Source organism: Sinocyclocheilus anshuiensis, unplaced genomic scaffold, assembly GCF_001515605.1.
Source record: "Sinocyclocheilus anshuiensis isolate Anshui unplaced genomic scaffold, SAMN03320099.WGS_v1.1 scaffold235, whole genome shotgun sequence".
Lineage (NCBI taxonomy): Eukaryota > Metazoa > Chordata > Actinopteri > Cypriniformes > Cyprinidae > Sinocyclocheilus > Sinocyclocheilus anshuiensis.
Window position 1 is genome coordinate 2,100,521 of NW_015552562.1, and position 22,051 is coordinate 2,122,571.

A 22,051-nucleotide genomic window follows, 5' to 3' on the forward strand; every position below is an offset into this window, starting at 1 on the left:
GTGATGTCTAGCACGCAACTACAGCGCAGATGTGTCTGACGGAACAACATTGTGAAGATAGCTGTCTTTTAATCCTCTGAACAGCACTTGTCCTTCTGCAAGATGACCTTGCGCGTGGTATCTTGTGACAGACCCACAGACAAACTGATGAAAGGAAAGACCACAAATGGTTATTCAGGTCCCGGCTCTGCCTGGTTTCTGGGAAACAGAAAGTGAGTGATGTCAATGATGGATGCATTTTAAACACAGCTGATTCATGGGTGTCTGTTTATGGCTGCTTTGATTTGCATCTTTAAATACATGGCATGAAAGCCTTGCATGCAAGAGCAATTATTATATTCTCAGACTAACTGCTATTGCTTAATTTATGGAAAACTGTATGCTATTTTAAATGTTTTGTATATTAACATATATGCAGGTGGTTAAATTTGGACAAAGCACGAAAGCTTGGTTTTATCTATTCCCATTTCAGTAGACAGACCAAATATGTCAGTTCTCCTTCAGATGAATCATTAGTCAGAGTACAACAAACACTAAATGAGACATATACACAAAAATGAATTGCTTAAAACAGATTCATCCAGTGGATGTCATACATCATGTTTTTAATCCAATGCTGCAGAGAAATGGATTGATTTTGATCTGGTCCAGGCATGAATAGTCAAGCGCTAAAACTCGATTACAGGCTGAAAATAGTAGCAGCTTACTTTAATGGGATTGCAGGCTGCAGTGAGCACTAGAACTGGCCTACTGAAGGCATCCCTGAGACTCCAAACCCATCATTAAAAAGATATAGATTGTGTCTGGCCATATGTAAAAGCAGCGTGCAGACTGAATGAATGTGAAGAAAAACCAGGCAGGAAACTGTGGACCATCATCAGATATTTCTCTTTAAAATGTAGATTTTTCATAGCCTACTCTCAGTGGAAGCTGTGAAGCATGCATTTTCCAGACCAAGAAAAGGCTCAAGTTCATATAAACATCTCATATTTCATTATTTGTTTAATACACATTTAATAATTACAAAGAAGCTGCTTTTTCAATTGTAGAATACACATGTAGGTTCATTACTGGCACTCGCCATATTATTTCTAAATATTGTTTATTATTATGCATTTTATTGTTTAGAGGACTTTGATCTAAAACGCAGTGTAGACAGCAAATATTGAAACATTTCAAAGCCGGGTATTTTTACCGTATTTTACATTCACCCTTCTCTGTGTGACAGAAAGTAACTGGTTGAGAAAGAGGTGTGGTTGCGATTCTCTTGTCCAATCAAATGCCGCGTAGACTCGAACCTGGGCGGAGATTCTACTATACAAGGGCGGGGTTAAAGACGGAAGTTCAACCGGATTGGTCGGTCGACTGCAACGCTCACAAACCATGGTCATCTGCAGACTGTCCTTGCAACTTGGAAACGTAAGAAAACCTGTAATTCTCAGTGTATATTCTGAAAATCTTTAGCAAAAACATCCGAAACGAGTCGCGCGTAAATTGTTGTCCGACAATGATGCGTGATGGTTTTCAATCGCTGTCTTGATTATAACGCCGACTGCGATGCACGGTGTCATTAAGCAACCAGAACACGAACGCTGTTGTTTGCAGCGTGAGATCTGAAATAATCTAGCGTTGCATATGAAGCAAATGTATCAGAAATTCACCGAGTAGCGTTCGGCATCACAACCGTAGGATTTAATCGACGCGTCAATGTAAATTTGAGGATTTTTATGCTAAAATCGGACCGAAGGGCACACTACCCCTATCGCACATAGACTGAAACGCCATCAACATTTTCCTGTATTTAAATGGTAGAGAGAGAGGAGGTCATTGCTGAAATAAGGAAGAACGCCGGTAGGTCAGTTGCATTTTCTTGAAACATTTGCGATGACAATGCTTTGAAAATGCGTGCGTGAAAATCCTCCGCCGTGCTGAATTATTAGATGAGGTGGCCTGTGTCATGATGACTTGTCGTGATTGTTAAAAGACGACACCGTTTTGCTTAGAAGGCACATTGACGATGAAATCAACGGTGCACTGCCTACGGCGTTTCTCGTTGCACCATATTTTCCTTTTGATCTCATTACGATTGAGAGCAAAGTGCATAAATCCATGATAGAACCGTATTACGTGTGTGACCATGCATGATGGGTGTAAGTGTAAAAATGAATAGATAACGCCTACAAGAATGTATTATGGTATAATGGTTGGATGATTTGATTCATTAGCTGTTTAGTACTCTGAATATTTTCCATTTCTCTCTCTTTCTCACACACACAAGGGTATTAAAAGAAACTGAGGGAATTACACACAAGTGAAGATTTACTCGATTAGGCTACATAAATGGGGGATTACGGCTTTCTGGTTAAAAACAACACTGCAAACAAATCAGTTTTTCCGGTAAGAATTCATCCACACCTGCAGCATCCGGTTCACCACCAGACAGCACCTCCAAGCCCCCCGGCTTTCATCGGCAACAACAACACTACCAATGGTGGAAGTGTTGGGTCTGCTTGGCTTTTCCCAGCTGTGACGACCCATTCTAACATGCAAGATGATATTTTGGAGTCCGAGACGTCCAAGGCTCCGCAACAAGATAGTCAGGAAGGACAAGACAAGCAGGCGCTCGCTCCACCAGGTCACCAAGAAGCACCAGGAATCATATCGGAGTTGGACAACACCATGCCAGAGGAGAACAAGCTGGAGAAAGGGACCATGGAGAACGCTAATGGAAAAGAGGCGCTGCGGCTTGAATCTCCAGTGTTATCAGGGTTTGACTATCAGGAGACGTCTGGTATTGGTACTTTAGCACAGTCTAGTAGCTCTTCTTCGTCGTCCCTTACTGGCTTCAGCAGCTGGTCCACTGCTATACCACCCAACCCTTCCACCTTGATCGAAGAGGTTGGCTTTTTCAATCAGGCTGCTACTACTAACAATGCTACTCCTCCGCTGCTATTTCAAAGTTTCTCTCATCACACCAGTACAGGATTCGGGGGGAACTTCTCCCACCAGATAGGGCCTCTATCTCAGCACCATCCATCTCCTCATCCTCACTTCCAGCACCCTCATAATCAGCACCGCAGGTCCTCGGCCAGCCCCCATCAACCTCCCTTCTCCCACCGCAGTGCTGCTTTCAACCAGTTGCCCCATTTGGGGAACAACCTAAGCAAGCCTCCTTCCCCCTGGGGGAGCTATCAGAGCCCCTCGTCCACCCCATCTTCTACTTCATGGAGCCCAGGTGGAGGGTATGGAGGCTGGGGAAGCTCTCAGGGACGGGAGTATCGCCGAGGGCTGAATGGAGGGGTCAATCCCCTCAACTCGATCTCTCCTTTAAAGAAGTCTTTCCCAAATAACCAAACCCCAACACAGAAATATCCCCGCAACAACTCTGGCTTCAACACTAAACCCTGGATGGAGGATACCATAAACCGCAACGATAGCATCTTTCCTTTTCAGGTAACTCAAACTCCTAATTATTAGCTATTGATGATTTTAATAGAGGAGCATTTTGTTTAGAGGTAATAAGGTTGCAAAGTTGTGTGTGTGTTTATTGGAGATGAGATGAAAACAAATCTGTTTTTTCTTTCTTTCTCCATTTGCTCCCTTTGGCCTAACCTAATCTGATAGTGACAAAGTGCTCATGTGGCATGCTTGTTAGATAAATGTGATAGATCAAAGCTCAGATGAGTAATGCGGTGCTGTCGCTCCACTTCTGCAAGCTGTGAACGTCACCGATATAAAAAGACATGGATGAGTGATTCAAAATCAGGGGATGGCACAGGCAACAGGAGGAGAACTGGAAAGTCTGATACTCTTATATAACCACCAATTATCAGTTATTCCAGATATTAACATTCACTGATACTAGGGACTTTTCCAAATTTAGTCAAAGAGGCTATTCTTATTGCTTCTGAATCTATCATGGATTCGATAACAGTGGAAGACCAACAGATGATTTGATGAACAAAACCTTCCGATTAGAATTTGAGTACCTTTAGAACATAATTGCTTATCTAGCAATTATTTGTAGTACTGTATCTAATTATTTTGGTAACTGTCTGATTTACATATTACCAGCGAGTCTGAACTGCATTGTTATGCGCTTTAGTACACAGTGAGTTTATGTTCTTGTTTGAACAGTGGTAACTCACTGAAAACACTCACTGTTTCACATGCTGTGTGTCCTCCCTGTTCGGTTTGTAGCCTAATACCAAGAACAAACCTTGTATTGTGTTTGCAAGGCTTTTTCCTCTTGGTAAGCAGAGGCCTGTTGTGCTGCAACACTCAAGGGTAATGGATAAAGGCTACGAAGGCACTCTAAATCAGGTGACTACAGACTCCATGTAAATTTTTGGATTGCGAAGCATGGGTCCCTTTGCAAGAAAACGGACACAGAGAATAACCTCTTTTCTTTAGGTCTGTAGCCTTAGGGAGCCTTGTTGTATTCATTTATTGGTGTAGATATCAAGTGCCCAACTGTGTGAGCCTCTGTATGTTAATGTGTGCCCTAGTTGCAAGTTTGGATGGGTGGGGTGACCGATATCATCTGCATTTTTACTGTTGCTGATATTCAAATCAAAACAAAATTGTGCATGCAAACAGTTTCCAAAACTGTTGATATCACTTAAAGAGAACTTTGTCTGCATTGCTTGATAAAACACATTTAAGACAGAATGACGGGGTCTAATCACATCTCCCTTGTTGTTTTTGCAGGAGCGCAGTCGGTCCTTTGATGGTTTCAGCATGCACTCTCTAGAGAACTCTCTGATCGACATCATGAGAGCCGAGCAGGATTCCTTGAAAGGTACATTATTCACGGTCATCATTTGCAAATCCCACCTCACATCAGTATTAAGTAATATATTAAGTATCTTTTACAAGTAAAAATCACCAAATTTTAGTATTAAACATCATTTAGAAACTGTAGACAAGGCATTTTCAATTGTTCAATAAATTTTCTCTGCTAATTTATACTTTGAGTTTATGACTCCGTTTTGAAAGCAAATATTTAATATAGCATATTTAATTGTGTGGCTATGAATTTAAATGTATTATATTAAGAAAAAATGTATGGCTTTTTTTAACAAAATAACCTGAAATACCAAAATAATAGTATTGGTTTACTTTGCTTTGATGCTTCTTATGTTTGCTGCACTACAAATAATTCATGCATTGTCTTTGTTGTTGTTGTTTTATGCCCCTTTGATATTTCAGTTTAAAATCTCTGTTGAATTGGTTATTAAAATGTGGATTCCCTGACCAGTATGTTGTAATCTCAACATCATACATTAGTTTCAGTGTATCATTTGCCATCTTTGTTGCCTCAGTGCCTATGTTGCATCAGATCTGCAATATGCAATTTTTGTATTGTATTTGCTGCATTATAATGCTTGATTCTGTTGTGAAGAAAAGTCATCTGTCTTATCAAAAAAAAGTTGAAATTTCGACTCCCCGTCGCATAGGGACGCCAAAACGTTCCTAATGGGTGGGGCCAATTTTACTAAAATGGCTATAACTCTTGAACGGAGTGAGATATCTTCACCATACTCGGTACACATGTGTAAGAGCTCAATCTTTGGTCAAATAAAAAAAAAAAAACTTGGTGGTGCTATAAGATGGAAAAAAACATACAAATGGCTGTAACTTAGCAACCGTTGGTCCAATTGACTTGAAAATTGGTATGCAGTGTCTTTGTCCAAAGTGGCAGAAGTGTCTATGAGGACATTCACGTATCAAAAAACATGGTAGGGAATGTTTTGCCAAACAAGTTTAAGTGCCTGTTAGACCAGGTTAATGGAGGTTGATCGAAACGAAACTCAGTGGGCATGTTCGTCTCATGGCCCTAAAGGTCTGTAAGAATTTTGAAAGAAATCGGCCACTGGGGGGTGAAATTGCGTTTTTCAAGTGCATAAATGATTGTATGTTGCACGATTTTTCACACATACATTCAATGTTCATATCATTTGATAGATCTCCTCATCCTGAGCAACTTTGCCTCAAGAACCACTACTGTCAATCAAATTGTTAATTAATTATTCTCAATTATGCGAACTAGTCCTAGGTTTTTCGCTCAATCTCGATCAAACTACTGCAGCGCGATTCTCTGAACTCTCTAGATCAATAATTATTAAAAAAATTGAAATTGAATTTTGTCCTTTGATTAGATATAACAGGGTCTTTTAGAAAAGGGGCGTGGCCAAATATACCCAAAAGCCTATAAAACCTAAACGAAAACTCAAAACTGTATGAACCTTTGTGAAAGCATGTGTTAGATGACTCTTAAAAAGCATGAAAAGTTTCATAAAGATTGGACCATAGGTGGCGCTATAACAGTTAAAAAGGCCTCAAAAACATTTCAATTGTAAATGACATTAAATTGTAAAATAAAGGTCATATATTCACACATACACTAGATCTTCATATCATATGATAGATCTCCTCATAATGAGCAACTTTGCCTCAAGAACCATTGCTGTCAATCAAATCGTTCATTAAATCTCAATTGTTAAAAATCTACTTTTGCAAACTAGTCCTAGGTATTTCGCTCCATCTTGATCAAACCACTGCAGCACAATTCTCTGGACTCTCTTGGTCAATAATTATCAAAAAAATGTTGAATTTTGTCCTTTGGGTAGCTATAATGGGGTCAATTTTAAAGGGCGTGGCCAAATATACCCAAAAGCCTATAAAACCTAAATGAAAACTCAAAACTTTACGAAACTTGGTGAAACCATGTGACAGATGACTCTTAACAAGCATGCACCGTTTCATTGAGATCAGATCATAGGTGGCGCTATAACAGTTAAAAAGGCCTCAAAAACACTATTTCTATAGTAAATGACCTCAAATTGCAATAAAATGTTCATATATTCACATATACACTAGATCTTCATATCATGTTAGATCTCCTCATTTTGAACAGCTTTGCCTCTAGGATCAGTGCTGTCAATCAAACTGTTCTTTAAAGAGCAGGTCATATGGTTTTTTTAAAGTGTCCTAATATTGTGTTGGAGTCCCCTACAACAGGTTTAAATGCATCTAAGGTCAGAAAACACTGTAATTTTCACAGAATATACATTTATACATAGAGTCATTTGTCCATGATTTCGAAATGGTTCGTTCGATTCAGTTCTGAGCGAAATGTCTGTAAACCCCTCCCTTCCATAAGCCTACTCTGCTCTGATTGGTCAGCTGGCCAAGCCTGTTGTGATTGGCACAAAGAGGAGCGCTTGAGCAAGTTAGCGAGCGCTACCTTCTGTGTTGCCAAGTCCGCAGTTGTTTTTGATGTTGTTTGGGTTGTAGCGAGTAGCGACCCCAATAACGTCATATTTAGGCACTGGAATGCGAATTTACCAGGGGAACCCCGACTGAAAGCGTCTATTTTACACCCCAGAACGCGATTTTTAAAGGGGGACCACCCTCGAAAGACGATTGGGCTAGTTTTGAGTAGCAATTGGGCGGGTTTGAAAGAAATCGGCCACTGGGGGGTGAAATTGCGTTTTTCAAGTGCATAAATGATTGTATGTTGCACGATTTTTCACACATACATTCAATGTTCATATCATTTGATAGATCTCCTCATCCTGAGCAACTTTGCCTCAAGAACCACTACTGTCAATCAAATTGTTAATTAATTATTCTCAATTATGCGAACTAGTCCTAGGTTTTTCGCTCAATCTCGATCAAACTACTGCAGCGCGATTCTCTGAACTCTCTAGATCAATAATTATTAAAAAAATTGAAATTGAATTTTGTCCTTTGATTAGATATAACAGGGTCTTTTAGAAAAGGGGCGTGGCCAAATATACCCAAAAGCCTATAAAACCTAAACGAAAACTCAAAACTGTATGAACCTTTGTGAAAGCATGTGTTAGATGACTCTTAAAAAGCATGAAAAGTTTCATAAAGATTGGACCATAGGTGGCGCTATAACAGTTAAAAAGGCCTCAAAAACATTTCAATTGTAAATGACATTAAATTGTAAAATAAAGGTCATATATTCACACATACACTAGATCTTCATATCATATGATAGATCTCCTCATAATGAGCAACTTTGCCTCAAGAACCATTGCTGTCAATCAAATCGTTCATTAAATCTCAATTGTTAAAAATCTACTTTTGCAAACTAGTCCTAGGTATTTCGCTCCATCTTGATCAAACCACTGCAGCACAATTCTCTGGACTCTCTTGGTCAATAATTATCAAAAAAATGTTGAATTTTGTCCTTTGGGTAGCTATAATGGGGTCAATTTTAAAGGGCGTGGCCAAATATACCCAAAAGCCTATAAAACCTAAATGAAAACTCAAAACTTTACGAAACTTGGTGAAACCATGTGACAGATGACTCTTAACAAGCATGCACCGTTTCATTGAGATCAGATCATAGGTGGCGCTATAACAGTTAAAAAGGCCTCAAAAACACTATTTCTATAGTAAATGACCTCAAATTGCAATAAAATGTTCATATATTCACATATACACTAGATCTTCATATCATGTTAGATCTCCTCATTTTGAACAGCTTTGCCTCTAGGATCAGTGCTGTCAATCAAACTGTTCTTTAAAGAGCAGGTCATATGGTTTTTTTAAAGTGTCCTAATATTGTGTTGGAGTCCCCTACAACAGGTTTAAATGCATCTAAGGTCAGAAAACACTGTAATTTTCACAGAATATACATTTATACATGGAGTCATTTGTCCATGATTTCGAAATGGTTCGTTCGATTCAGTTCTGAGCGAAATGTCTGTAAACCCCTCCCTTCCATAAGCCTACTCTGCTCTGATTGGTCAGCTGGCCAAGCCTGTTGTGATTGGCACAAAGAGGAGCGCTTGAGCAAGTTAGCGAGCGCTACCTTCTGTGTTGCCAAGTCCGCAGTTGTTTTTGATGTTGTTTGGGTTGTAGCGAGTAGCGACCCCAATAACGTCATATTTAGGCACTGGAATGCGAATTTACCAGGGGAACCCCGACTGAAAGCGTCTATTTTACACCCCAGAACGCGATTTTTAAAGGGGGACCACCCTCGAAAGACGATTGGGCTAGTTTTGAGTAGCAATTGGGCGGGTTTTGTTGTGACAATCTGGCAACCCTAGCATGCACCTTTACATAAAACCATAATATAGTGCTCCAATCAGTTCTTAAAATAATGACACAAAAACATTTTGTTTAACACTTATGCAAGCGAATCGTGCCCACAGCTAAAGTTTAGCTGCTAAACTGTAAACACTTATACTCTCTGCATTAACCCTACAACTACATATACAGCACTTTCACAATGATTATAAAGTCTGTGCGCTACAATACATTATTATTAAACAAAGTAATTAGAACAACGACAGTCTACATTAATCGACACATTCTTAGGAAATAGTGGGTTCAAAAACTGTGCTCACTGCACAGAACAGACGCCGAGAGAGGCGACACTTCTCCGGCAGGTTGTGGTTCAGAGACGCTTGTTGGTCCAAATAAAGAAGATTAGAAGCTAAGAAGATAAAAGGCAAGATTAGAGAAGCAGTCCTCGGTAAAGTGATGAGCACAACAAAAGGTTCGAATTGTATTGCTGTGGTATCGTGGAACACAGCATCGTCTCGACACCGAGAGTGTTCTTATTTCGCAGGCAGGCGGGGATTATGCTAATGTGTTACCCAGTGACGTAGATCGGTAACAGGCAGAAGATTCGAAAATATAACGACTCGTTAAGGCGATTCTGAGTCGACTCTTTCTTTTGAGAGACAATATCTTTATTTATCATGCACTTTTTTTGATTAACAACTTTGCCGACTGTTTACATTGAAGGATAGCTACCTTACAAACTGCAAAAAATATATTTTTTGAAAAACCCATATGGCCTGCTCTTTTAAGTATTTGAGATTATTTAAAAAAAATAAAAAAAATAAACTACTATTGTGAACTAACTCAAAATCAATCAAATCAGTGCAGTACTGTTCTCTAGACTCTCTAGGCCAATAATTATCAAAAAATTTTGAACATTTGCATTTGGACAGCTATAACATGGTCATTTTATAATATGTTCTTTACATAGTGCATACCCAAAGGCCTATAAATCCTAAAAGAAAGCCCACAACTTCTCAATACTGTGTAAAATGATGCATAATTTCATTCTAAACAAGCATAAAAAATTTAAGAGAGATTGGGGAAAAAATAACACTATAATAGTCATAAAGGTTAAAAACAGTGTTGTGTGAGAAATTGCATGAAATTGCAATTATAACCACTAGATGGCCGCAGAAGACCACTAATGGGCTCATTCATCTCACTAAAACAGTACTGTTCTTAGGTTAGCTTATGGATTCATGCTTAGACATTATAAAATCACTGTTCTAACATTTAAAATCACATTTAGTCAAAGTTTACTATTTTGTTCATACGGACATATCAGTTTTTACAATTATGCCAGATTATGATTACAGTGAAACCTGAAAATGACAAACTCTTAAAAAGAGAAGACTTGCAATAAGTATTGTCACCTATCATTTATTTCAATTATCTATATCTGCAACAAAATGTGTGTGCATGCATGTCTGTGTATGTGTAAGCATGCTTTTTGAGTATTAATATAATAGTTTAACCATTTCATTTCTGTGTGTGTGTGTCTGTGAGCCTATTCTCTATTTTGGATGTGTTACTGTCAGCCATACATCCAGGTTGGCCTAGACCCTAAAAGCATACCACCTTAAAGGCCTTTAAGTGCTTGAAGCCCGGTAATCGCTGCTTGCAGCTATATTTAGTTAATTTGCATAGCACATTTAATGTTGGCTTTCCATTAAAATGACATTCCATCAGCCTAAATAACAAAAATCCCAAAAATTATAAAACACCCAATAAATATACAATTCAAATTCAATCTACCGTAATTCTTCTGTCATGGTCACCTCATTAATTGGTTATCTTGCTCTCTTTCTAAGGGTGGCAGACTGCCAACTAGCCTATGTCAAAGCATTTTAATTCAATCATAAAGTGATTATTCAGTGCGTTTGCCTCGTTATTTTTATCCAAAGCACATACTGAAGGCCATGTGACCCAAAAAAGCAACTTGGTGTCAGAGCAGATTCAAGTTCAGCTGAAGTGATACATATCACAAGAGACCGAAAATCATGGTTTCATTCAGGCTATTCAAAAAACTTATCTTAAAAGTCTAATAAAACTATACCAAATTTCCCCCAAACTCCAAAATATGCCAAAAATATGTAACTGAAGTTAATTCCATTCATCACAACAGATGTGACAAATGCATACTGTGCCCCATACTAATGTTTTCCTGCATTTGAGTAACACGTATACAACCCTGCTTTCTAAGTTTGGATTTGGAATCTGTTACAGCTTAGTGATTTATAGATGCCACAGGATGAGTGTTTCAGAAAGCACAGCCACGGAATAAGTTGAAAGAAGGGGCATGGAGATGCTCTCCCAATATATCACCTAAGCTCCCTTCAGGATTTGAAGGATAATCTAGGACAAACACTGGAGAGTTGGACATGCAGTTTCTGCACAGACCTGGTTTGGTTATTTTCACATACTATAGTTGCATAATGTACGCTACTTAAAAAAACAAAAACAACAAAAAAAAACATTAATAATGCTTAATAATATAGGATTTAATAAAGTATATGTTTGAAAAGCACAATTGTGGTAAACCAGATGATTTCATGGTTTGCTTGTTCTGCGTGAAGTGGGTTACGTTATGCTCTCCAATACTTGTGGCCTTGGATATGTGTTATTGTGCATTTAATACAAATATCATCCATTTTACCAGTAGCGTTTTAAACCGTTTGATAGCATCTGATAGAATTTTCTAACACCTTGCTTAAGTTTATTCTGTCTTATTTCACAAGCAGCGAGGAATTACGGGAGGCGACGAGGTAAAGATCTCAGAAGTGTCTGTCGGTTCATGTCATTTCAAGTTACAACATGCTTTTGTGTTAAATTGTGTTTGGTTGCCAGGCTAGGTTTTTGTACTCTGTTGTGTTTAGAAACTTTGCACTCTCATTGTATTCAAATGAAGAAGGATGTTAATTGCTACTCTACAAAATCTATAGCCGCTTTTCATTGCATATAAATGCTTGTTAGGTGACTTCACCATCAGTGCCACTAAATGGCCTTTGGGGCTGTTGTGTGACAGGTCACTCATCGTTGTTTCCCATGGAGGATGAGCGGACTTACGGAGAGGATGACAGGTCTGATCAGAGTCTGGGAGGACTGGGCTCACCACACAGTTTCCCTCACCAAAATGGCGAACGCATTGAGCGCTATTCTCGCAAGGTCTTTGTTGGTGGTCTACCTCCGGACATAGATGAAGGTACTAAAGCATAAACAAGTGTTTCTTTCCAGGCTTTTTAAAAATGTGCATCAACCACAATAAACACGTTGTATGTATTTTAAAAAAAAATTCAGACGAGATCACTGCCAGTTTCCGACGCTTTGGACATTTGTTTGTGGACTGGCCTCACAAAGCAGAAAGCAAATCATATTTTCCACCGAAAGGTGAGTTTGAAAGTCATTTGCACGGATATTTATTAAGAAATTAGTCATGCAGATATCAGCTTCTCTCATTTCAGCGGATGAATTTTGCATTCCTACGTAGGTGCGTATACGGCACGCCCATTGTTTAAAGCTGAGCTCCAGATGAATATCATCAGTGGGGCCTGAGCAGAGGCTACAGGTCAAGGTTATTGAAAGTGACTGCTGGTTGCTTCTTGCATGAATACCTTCAATGCACCCGTTGTCCTGCAGGTTATGCGTTCCTTCTGTTTCAAGACGAGAGCTCGGTCCAGGCACTGATAGACGCTTGTATGGAAGAGGATGGGAAGCTCTATCTCTGTGTCTCTAGTCCTACAATCAAAGAAAAGCCAGTAAGATATTAAAAGGCTGTATGTCTGCTGTTCCTGTGACTTTGCAAGTTGTGAGAAAGCAGTAGAGCATTTTAAAGTTAAATATAAACCTGAAAGTTGAAACACTGTTTCTACTAAATTCCACCTGTGTTTGCTGTATGGCACATGACAAGCTAGTGATTCTCTTATGTTCACTGTGTGTCTTCAGGTCCAGATACGACCCTGGAATTTGAACGACAGTGACTTTGTGATGGATGGCTCTCAGCCCCTTGACCCCAGAAAAACAATCTTTGTTGGGGGAGTTCCACGACCTCTACGAGCTGGTTTGTTTGACTTTCAGATATTACCATGATCAAACTTTTTTTTTAATTTTGTTGCCACAGTAAGCACGATGAGTGTTTTTGGACATTATTTACAGTGTGTAGTAACAATCATCCAGTACATTTTCTCTGAATAAATGCTTGTTGCGGTATGATTGTTGCATGATGCAATTAATGTTTTGAGTGTTTTTGGAAAAAAAAAAAAAAAAAGATTTTTTTTTTTTTTTAAATTGACGTGTTACCCTATGACAGTGGAGCTAGCAATGATTATGGACAGACTGTACGGCGGGGTGTGCTATGCTGGCATTGACACTGACCCTGAGCTGAAGTATCCTAAAGGGGCTGGACGAGTGGCCTTCTCCAATCAGCAGAGCTACATTGCTGCTATCAGCGCTCGCTTTGTGCAGCTGCAACACGGAGAGATCGATAAACGGGTGAGAGTGGTGGTTGGATCTTTGAGCTGTGTAGTATATGCAAACTGATATAGTCAAGTCTATTTTTTTTTTCTGTGCTTTGCTAGACAAAGTTCTTTAGCTTTCCATATATGCAATATTAGCACCACCTACTGCAGAGCCAGCAGTAATTATATATGGCCCTCTGACTGAATCTCTGCACTGCCTGATTGTTCTTGTAAACCATATAGTTTTTTTGCAATTTAAGCGTTGAAACTTTTTTTTTTTTTTTTTAAATAGCCAGTTCCGTTTTGAAGGAGTTTATGTCTGGACCCTAAACTTAGACTTTTAGACTATTTTCTATATTCACAATTTGTGTTTCACATGGTGTGTGTGGCATTTTTAGTCTTTTTAATACCTTTTTTTTAAAGGATTAGTTCACCCAAAAATTAAAATTCTGTCATTAATTACTCCCCCTCATGTCGTTCCAGACCCGGAAGACCTCCGTTCATCTTCAGAACACAAATTAAGATCTTTTTGATGATTTCTGAGAGCTTGCACGCGCTTTATCCTGAACGTAAACAACGCAGATTACGTTCTGGGGTACTCTCCAAAATGGCAGAAAACTGAGGGACGAGAATTGCTGAATAAATTGTTATTATTGTTTTCTTTGTGCACAAAATGTATTCTCATAGCTTTGTAAAATTACGGTTGAACCCCTGATGTCACATGGACTATTTTACCGATCTCCTTGCTACGTTTCTGTGCGTTGATCGTGGTAACTACATTGCTGTCTATGGGAGGGTCAGAGAGCTCTCAGAATTAATAATAAAATAACAAAAATATCTTAATTTGTGTTCCGAAGATGAATAAAGGTCTTCCGGGTTTGGAACAACATGAGGGTGAGTAATTAATGACAGAATTTTAATTTTCGGGTGAACTATCCCTTTAAGACCTGCACAAGTAAAATTAATCTCATATGAGTGATGGGCTATGTCTATGGTAACATTAAACCATAAAATGACTGTAAAAACATGTTCAGATACAGGTTTTTAAAAAACAAAGTTTTATAAAATGTTAACTTTTCTATTAAAAAACATTTCAACCTATAAAACATTTTTAAGAAACGGGATGAGTCGGAAGTATCAGTTATTATATTAATTTAAAACATAAATAAATAAATCTTACGTACTAATTGTTTAGATTTTCAAAAGGCTTATAGATTTTCAAAAGGCATATTAAGTTCTTATTGAACCACTGGTTCACATTTCCAACTGCATGTTTGCTTTTTTAAAAAATATTGGTTGATTTATTTTTAATTTTTTGCAATAGTCTGGAAAAAAAAAAGACACGAAAAGGCTTATTAAAAAATGCAAATTGATTCTCTGCCAGTAGGTGGTAGAAAAATAGCAGTTTACTGGTAACCGCTGTACACAAAGCAGCACTGCACTAATATACGTGACTTTATCAGGCAATATATGTAGGCAAGATGAAATGAAAATGCCCTGCATTTTGATTTTTAAACGTGCAGCGCTCATGTTTATTCAACAAAATGCTAGCCTAAGACTTTTTATGGCCTTTATATAAGTAAGACTTTAAGGTCCTGCTGGAACCCTGGTTTCATGTTAACTGATATTGAATGATTACTCTAGGGGGAAAAAAGCCCACCTAAAGTTTTCATATGGATAGTTTTTTTTTATATGGACAAGAAAGTAGAGCTCTGATCTACTGTATATTACAATAAAGTCAGATTCAATTGTTTAAATTGTTTCTGGCCCTTGTTCTTCATAGTCAGCCTGTCTTAACAACATGTGCTAAGCTAAAAGTGTCTACTTTTCCCAGGTGGAAGTGAAGCCATATGTACTGGATGACCAGCTGTGTGATGAGTGTCAGGGCACGCGTTGTGGGGGCAAGTTCGCTCCGTTCTTCTGTGCTAATGTCACTTGTCTTCAGTACTACTGTGAATACTGCTGGGCAGCCATTCACTCGCGTGCCGGACGGGAGTTTCACAAGCCTCTAGTGAAGGAGGGAGGAGACCGGCCTCGCCACATCTCCTCCCGCCTGATTGTTCTTGTAAACCATATAGTTTTTTTGCAATTTAAGCGTTGAAACTTTTTTTTTTTTTTTTTAAATAGCCAGTTCCGTTTTGAAGGAGTTTATGTCTGGACCCTAAACTTAGACTTTTAGACTATTTTCTATATTCACAATTTGTGTTTCACATGGTGTGTGTGGCATTTTTAGTCTTTTTAATACCTTTTTTTTAAAGGATTAGTTCACCCAAAAATTAAAATTCTGTCATTAATTACTCCCCCTCATGTCGTTCCAGACCCGGAAGACCTCCGTTCATCTTCAGAACACAAATTAAGATCTTTTTGATGATTTCTGAGAGCTTGCACGCGCTTTATCCTGAACGTAAACAACGCAGATTACGTTCTGGGGTACTCTCCAAAATGGCAGAAAACTGAGGGACGAGAATTGCTGAATAAATTGTTATTATTGTTTTCTTTGTGCACAAAATGTATTCTCATAGCTTTGTAAAATTACGGTTGAACCCCTGATGTCACATGGACTATTTTACCGATCTCCTTGCTACGTTTCTGTGCGTTGATCGTGGTAACTACATTGCTGTCTATGGGAGGGTCAGAGAGCTCTCAGAATTAATAATAAAATAACAAAAATATCTTAATTTGTGTTCCGAAGATGAATAAAGGTCTTCCGGGTTTGGAACAACATGAGGGTGAGTAATTAATGACAGAATTTTAATTTTCGGGTGAACTATCCCTTTAAGACCTGCACAAGTAAAATTAATCTCATATGAGTGATGGGCTATGTCTATGGTAACATTAAACCATAAAATGACTGTAAAAACATGTTCAGATACAGGTTTTTAAAAAACAAAGTTTTATAAAATGTTAACTTTTCTATTAAAAAACATTTCAACCTATAAAACATTTTTAAGAAACGGGATGAGTCGGAAGTATCAGTTATTATATTAATTTAAAACATAAATAAATAAATCTTACGTACTAATTGTTTAGATTTTCAAAAGGCTTATAGATTTTCAAAAGGCATATTAAGTTCTTATTGAACCACTGGTTCACATTTCCAACTGCATGTTTGCTTTTTTAAAAAATATTGGTTGATTTATTTTTAATTTTTTGCAATAGTCTGGAAAAAAAAAAGACACGAAAAGGCTTATTAAAAAATGCAAATTGATTCTCTGCCAGTAGGTGGTAGAAAAATAGCAGTTTACTGGTAACCGCTGTACACAAAGCAGCACTGCACTAATATACGTGACTTTATCAGGCAATATATGTAGGCAAGATGAAATGAAAATGCCCTGCATTTTGATTTTTAAACGTGCAGCGCTCATGTTTATTCAACAAAATGCTAGCCTAAGACTTTTTATGGCCTTTATATAAGTAAGACTTTAAGGTCCTGCTGGAACCCTGGTTTCATGTTAACTGATATTGAATGATTACTCTAGGGGGAAAAAAGCCCACCTAAAGTTTTCATATGGATAGTTTTTTTTTATATGGACAAGAAAGTAGAGCTCTGATCTACTGTATATTACAATAAAGTCAGATTCAATTGTTTAAATTGTTTCTGGCCCTTGTTCTTCATAGTCAGCCTGTCTTAACAACATGTGCTAAGCTAAAAGTGTCTACTTTTCCCAGGTGGAAGTGAAGCCATATGTACTGGATGACCAGCTGTGTGATGAGTGTCAGGGCACGCGTTGTGGGGGCAAGTTCGCTCCGTTCTTCTGTGCTAATGTCACTTGTCTTCAGTACTACTGTGAATACTGCTGGGCAGCCATTCACTCGCGTGCCGGACGGGAGTTTCACAAGCCTCTAGTGAAGGAGGGAGGCGACCGGCCTCGCCACATCTCCTTCCGCTGGAACTGATCGGGAGGTCAAGGCTGTGCTATTCATTCATATACATGCACTTTTCATTTTGCTAAGTCCTTTTTATTTAGAGTTCTTTTTTAAGTCTGAAATTGTATTTATTCTTAAGTTTTAAATTTTTTTTTTTTTGCAGAAGAGAATGCTAAAAGAAAATGGTGTAATCCTGATTTTTGTTGAAAAGCTACATTGGTGCGCATGAAGACTTGAATGCATTAGATTTAAAAAAAAATATAGATGTTTAGCCTGACTTGACTCTGAATTACTGTTCTATCTTTATTCTCTCGGAGCCTCATCTTTTGTTTGTAATGGGTCACATTTTCACTTTAAACTGTTGGAGGCTACACACAAAGAGGCTGGAAACGTAAGGGTTCGAACCTCGTTCATATGACTTTAATGTTGAGGTTTGACTAATCTTAAATGGCTGCATGGCAAATGTGGATTCACAGTTACTCCTTCAACAAAATGCACAGTAACGACTAACAAGAGACCACAAGCTATTGTATGAGTGACTTAAAATTACATTTTAATGGGTTCATTCTGGAATGGATTATATGGACTGGTTCTAACATTTAAGGCAAATCTTTGTGATTAAGTGGAAAAAAGATTTATAATATTAAAATCCTTTAGAGGTTCTCATTCTAACAATGCTCAGACACTGTAAGATTACTATTAAACTGCTTCCAAGTTACCTATAACTTAATCAAGCGTAAGATCTGAGGCAAGGCTAACGGACAGCAACTGAGAACAGCAGTGATGCAGGATCCAGTTTTTAGGTCAGGCAAACCAAAGATGAGCCTTAGAGATGTCCTACTGTCTGTGATACAATGAAGATTATATATATATATATATATATATATATATATATATATAATAGAAAGCTTAAATTTAATTGGTTTGATGGGTTAAAAAAATAATGAAATCTATTAACTTAATTATTTATGATTCTTGTAATGGTTATGGCAGTAACTTTGGCTCATTTGTCAGGGATTTTGTGCTAAAAGCTAACTCAATGTTGTAGTATTTGCTAATGAGAAATTACCGTGTGTTGCATTGATAGTGTTTTACTGCATGGCTTTTGCCATGGGTTCATTAGTGTTCTAACGGAGCATTGCAGTAGCTGAGCACATTTCAAAGAATTTGAAAAAATATTATTTTTTACATGGTCTGCTGATTTTTGTACTGTGTTTTATAGCCAATTATTTTGTCATGGATGTAAAACCATTATGCACTACTTTTCTAAATATTGTTTTTCAAGTCACTTTTTTCCACAAATGGAAAGTCCTTTTGTGATAACTTTTCTTTTTTTCACTTGTTGAATATCGATTTTGTACCTTTTGTTACTGAGAGATCTGGTTATAACGCAAGCATACCTTAAGGAAAAGAAAAAAAAGCTAATATAATTTTGTTTAGGTTTTTATGTATTTACGTGCTGAAATCCCTAGATTGTCACATATATATATATATTTAGGTGACTGTATTGTTGAAACTAATATCTAATATTTGCAAAATGCAAACTGTGTGCTGTCTTAATGGACAAAGTAAATATTGAATCTAGCATGACACAAATTCCTTAAAATGTGTGGTACATGTAGAAATGTATACCTATTCAGTACCTACCCACTATCAGTTACGAGAATGATGATACCTCCCTCATTATTGGCTGTAGAAAGTAAAATAATTAACACTGTAAATTAGAGTAATGTTAGGATGCACCTTGTATCACAATGATGAATGTTCCATATTGAAATATCAATGTTTACTGTTATGTATAATTCTGAGAGGTAACAAGATTCATTTATTCATTAGGTACGCATGAGCTAAATGAATAAGTTAGGGTTTAGTTATTTTCAATTGCTTTAATAGTACTTTTATTTGAACCCTTTCCCCACACTTGCAGTTATATGTTCCTTGCCCATGCACAAACTGTGCATACCCCACTTTACTGTGTTTACTAGATGACAAAAAGAAGCATACGAGAGGGTGATTAGTCCCATATTGATTCAGGGTTTACTTGAATATGCTTTCAAAATATTGACAGTGAGATCTGTGCAATACTTTTTCCCAGAGACCTTTACGGTGTACTTCTAATATAACCATTACTTTCAACGTGTATCGCCTCACAAACTCTCCTTCAGCCATTATAACCTTTAACATTCTCTGATTTATATATATATAAAAAAATACCACTGAAATTATAGGTGTTTTCACTTTTATGTATTCACATATTTTCCTACTTGAGTTCATGCTACTGTGATTACAAACAATGTAAATATTACGTGAATAATGTTCTAACAATTTACTGATATATTTTTAATTGGAATGTGATAATTGTCATTTCGATTATAGTTTTTGATCAGTACACTTATTAGATTTTCTAGTTTTAATAATCGCTATATTGTGCTTCATGTCTACAGAAGGATATCTATAAAAAAATATCAGAAAATTCTCTATGTGACTGCTTATTTAAATTTACATAGTTTATAACTGTGTATGGGAAGGTGTATTTGTCAATAGATTTTTATAAGGAATACTTTTTTTGCTATGTCATTTCTAAGTTTTAATTTTTATATTTTAAATCCATATGGAGTTATGTAAAGAGAAATATCATTTTATAGTTGGGTTAGTCATACATGTGCTTTGGTAGTTGAGTCTTGATTAGCCTATTTGCAGTTAAATATTTATAACAGAATGCTTAAAGTATTTGTAATGTGAAATGTTGAATGAATAAACTTGATTGCAGGAAATGCCGTGGGTTTCGTCTTTAACCGTGTATATGAATCAAAGTTATCAATACAATCTTTGAAAGGAAATGTGTTTAATTTCAGTAAACCTATATAAATTAAAAACGCAAGGCATCATCTTTTGGTGGAGCACAATAGGAATTGCAGTAAGCTTCTGGCATGCTGTCTGAGAATGGGGTCAAATCTATTTTTAGCTCGTCTGATAAACAGCACATGCTGCCTAAAATACAGTGTTGTGATGACAAGGAAGACATCCGGGTGAGACCTTGATTATTCTGGAATTACCAAGATTAATTACTGTTGATTGATTGATTACTGTAAGGTTGAGCTGCTAAGAGGGAAGGTCTCAGAATATATGCACAGAAATGCATCTTAACCCATATATGCAATTGCATTTCTTGAAGCCCATCATGCTGCAATGTTTATTATCTGTGAATCATCTACATGCGCTGAATCATCTGAGGGGCACACAACAGCACCCTCTGGCGGTAATGGTGTGTATATCTTAAAAAAAAAATGTAGTATAATAAAAATGAAACTTCATTCATTCATATCTCAGAGAAAAATCTGACATTTGAAGGAATTTCAGTGTGCAAATGAGTATGAATATATATGTTTGTTTATTTTTGTTAGAAATGCATTACTTTTCACTGAGCCCCACTGTATGTGAAGAAACTTACAATGTAACTGCTGGGACAGCTCATCTGCAGCATGCTGAAGTATCTCAAGGGCAACAGTGATGAGTGTAAAGGAAATCTGAAATGAAAAGAGCATTTTGTCATCATTTATTCATCCGCATGTCTTCAAACCTCTTCCATAGGTGCCACTTCTAAAAGCTAGAGAATACGAGTTTGAATGAATAATGACTTTGATCATGCTCTCCATAAATCTTTGGTGCACAGAACACAAAAGAAGCAGAATGACAACTTCCGGAAACAATTCACTTACATTGAAAAATAAAGTATATACATATTTTTTAAGAGTTTTGTGTTCCAAAAATTACGGGTTTGAAACACGAAACATGAGAATGAAAAAAAAAATAATAATGAATTGCATCATTTATTTATTTGTTTATTTATTCATTCATTAATTCGTGAACTATTCCAAAAAAATATATTTTTTTTAAGAGTTTTGTGTTCCAAAAATTACGGGTTTGAAACACGAAACATGAGAATGAAAAAAAAAAAATAATGAATTGCATCATTTATTTATTTATTAATTAATTAATTGGTGAACTGTTCCTTTAAGAGCCTGCCTTTGCACATGGCTCCTCCTCCTTCTGTGTGTGCCTCCATTTTAAACCTGAGGTAACCGTTACTGAGCTCATCCTCTTCCGGTGATAATAGTGACATTTACAAAGTTTAACTTTGGTTAAGTTTCACAATACTGAAACAAAACTTTTTTTTAATAACCTAAGCGAGCTCTTAAAGTGTGGTGCTACTGTTAATTATGGCATCTTTCCGTAAATTACTCTACGTACCGCGCTTCGACACTCAGTCGCCTCAAACTGACAAGCAATCGGGATATAACGGAGAAAACAACAAACACCGTCAACTGAACGGGTTAACTCAGGCGACTCCCTTACTTTTCCTCGACGTTACAAGTCCCGAAATAACACCATGTTTGTCAAAAAAAGTGAAAACAAACCATCTTTTGAGGTTGTACGCCAATATGAGATCAACGGTTAATCTGAGGGCATCTAAAGGCGGGAAATCACGGCGCGCCAAACGCGTCACTTACGGAAGTGTAGGAGAACAGCCACACAGTAAGTGATATATATATATGTATATATATATATATATATATATATATATATGTGTGTGTGTGTGTGTGTGTGTGTGTGTGTGT

General features: G+C 37.3%; 1 protein-coding gene across 4 annotated transcripts; it reads left to right on the forward strand.

Annotated features, from left to right (window-relative positions):
* Positions 1-1,323: 1,323 nt before the first annotated feature.
* cpeb4a (cytoplasmic polyadenylation element binding protein 4a) lies at positions 1,324-18,057 on the forward strand. Of its 4 annotated transcripts, none has more exons than XM_016455409.1 (11): positions 1,324-1,419; positions 2,279-3,453; positions 4,711-4,801; positions 11,853-11,876; positions 12,137-12,313; positions 12,409-12,498; positions 12,748-12,866; positions 13,054-13,168; positions 13,418-13,599; positions 15,400-15,606; positions 17,442-18,057. In XM_016455409.1, exons 2-11 carry the CDS (start codon positions 2,341-2,343, stop codon positions 17,460-17,462), a joined length of 2,139 nt encoding a protein of 712 aa, XP_016310895.1. In that variant the 5' UTR covers positions 1,324-1,419; positions 2,279-2,340; the 3' UTR covers positions 17,463-18,057. The 4 variants fall into 4 exon arrangements, with proteins under 4 accessions (XP_016310895.1, XP_016310898.1, XP_016310897.1 ...); XM_016455410.1 differs by lacking the exon at positions 1,324-1,419 and adding an exon at positions 1,449-1,851; XM_016455412.1 differs by lacking the exon at positions 15,400-15,606 and having other exon boundaries at positions 17,235-18,057.
* Positions 18,058-22,051: the final 3,994 nt, after the last annotated feature.

Bases quoted from the DNA above. Each gene is read 5' to 3' on its own strand.
- cpeb4a (XM_016455409.1), top strand. From the start codon at position 2,341: ATGGGGGATTACGGCTTTCTGGTTAAAAACAACACTGCAAACAAATCA. The intron at 4,802-11,852 runs GTACATTATTCA...TTTCACAAGCAG, and splicing joins CGAGCAGGATTCCTTGAAAG to CGAGGAATTACGGGAGGCGA. The intron at 12,314-12,408 runs GTACTAAAGCAT...AAAAAAATTCAG, and splicing joins ACCTCCGGACATAGATGAAG to ACGAGATCACTGCCAGTTTC.